Raw genomic sequence first — 1,579 nt, 5'->3', positions numbered from 1 at the left:
AGGAAGGAGATACTGAAGTTAAAACGGTCAAAGTCACCAGGCCCTGATGGCCTGCATCCAAGGGTCTTGAGAGAAGCATGTGAGGAAATTTCAGAGCCCCTGGCTGTTATTTTCAATAAATCCATGGAGGAAGGTGTCGTCCCAGATAGATGGAAGATAGCAGAGGTAACAGCTATATACAAAAAAAAAGCCCTTCTGATGCTGGTAACTATCGACCTGTCAGTTTGACATCAGTTGTATGCAAGATGCTTGAGTCAATTATCAGAGACCAACTGATGGATTTCATGAAAGAAAATGAAATAATTTGCAATGAACAGCATGGATTTAGGCAAGGAAGATCTTGCGTTACACAGCCATTAGAAATCATGGATATCTGGACCAGGATGCTTGAAGAGGGTGATGGCATTGATGTGGTCTACCTGGATTTCAGAAAGGCCTTCGATTCGGTCCCACACCAACGCTTACTGAGGAAAGTTGAGGCCCATGGTATAGATGACAAACTCGGATAGGAAGCTTCCTGCTTGGAAGAAAGCAACGTGTCTCTGTAAATGGAGTCAAATCTTCGTGGGCAGAGGTGAAAAGTGGTATCCCCCAAGGCAGTGTACTGGGACCGATCTTGTTCATAATTTTCATCAATGATCTCCCTAATGAAATTTCAAGCTTAGTAAGAATGTTTGCGGATGACACTAAGGCCTTATCCAAGTTCACAGTGATGATGATTGTGCCAAGCTGCAGGAGGATTTGGACAAGCTGGGAGATTGGTCGAATAGATGGCAAATATACTTCAACGTAGGGAAGTGTGGAGTGATGCATTATGGCAAGGACAGAGAAGTCCATAGTTATTCCATGAAAGATGGGGATAATAGAAGACCACTGAGAAAGCTGGAGGAAGAAAAGGATCTGGGAGTCCTGTTTGACAGTTCGCTTACCTTCAGAAAGCATGTAGGAGCAGTCACAAATAAAGCAAATCGTATTGTGGGAGTGATGAAGAGAACCTTTGAGTATATGGATATTCCAATGTTCAAAACCCTATACAAGACCATGATTAGACCACATCTGGAATATGCAAATTGTGTATGGAGTCCATTTCTGAAAGGCGATATTAATAAACTGGAGAAGGTTCAGCGCAGAGCAACTAAGTTGATTCCCGAGATCAGAGATCAGCCATACGAAGCACGTCTAAAAAGGCTAAAACTCATTAGCATTCAGAAGACTCAGAGGAGACCTCATCCAAGTATATCGCATTATGAGTGGTCTGACAGACATCCAACCCCATAATCTATTCGATATGGAGAGGAGGACGGTAGGGCTGAGGGGACATAATATTTAAAGATCAATAAAGTGACAAGCAAGGACACGCTTAGAAGAAATTGTTTCACCCTAAGGGTCGTAAATGCTTAGAATCGATTGCCAGCAACCGTAGTGCATGCCAAGTCTACCAACTGCTTTAAAAACGGCATTGACACCTTCTTAGAGAACCATATAGACAAGTATGATTACAGGGGTAGCACCACCCTGGAACAAATTACTTGCAGTACACATTAATTTCTCTCTATTGTAGTCAAGTAATGATGAAATT

The 1,579-nt window shown here is 42.4% G+C and overlaps 1 protein-coding gene across 1 annotated transcript; it reads left to right on the top strand.

Moving 5' to 3' along the window:
* Positions 1-807: 807 nt before the first annotated feature.
* Positions 808-1,278, top strand: LOC140172489 (uncharacterized). The gene has a single exon (XM_072195636.1). It carries the CDS (start codon positions 808-810, stop codon positions 1,276-1,278), a length of 471 nt encoding a protein of 156 aa, XP_072051737.1.
* The last annotated feature ends 301 nt before the right edge of the window (positions 1,279-1,579 follow it).

The sequence above is a fragment of the Amphiura filiformis genome, chromosome 16, assembly GCF_039555335.1.
Source record: "Amphiura filiformis chromosome 16, Afil_fr2py, whole genome shotgun sequence".
Lineage (NCBI taxonomy): Eukaryota > Metazoa > Echinodermata > Ophiuroidea > Amphilepidida > Amphiuridae > Amphiura > Amphiura filiformis.
The sequence above is the reverse complement of the archived record's forward strand: the minus strand, read 5'-3'. Positions and strand labels throughout refer to the sequence as shown.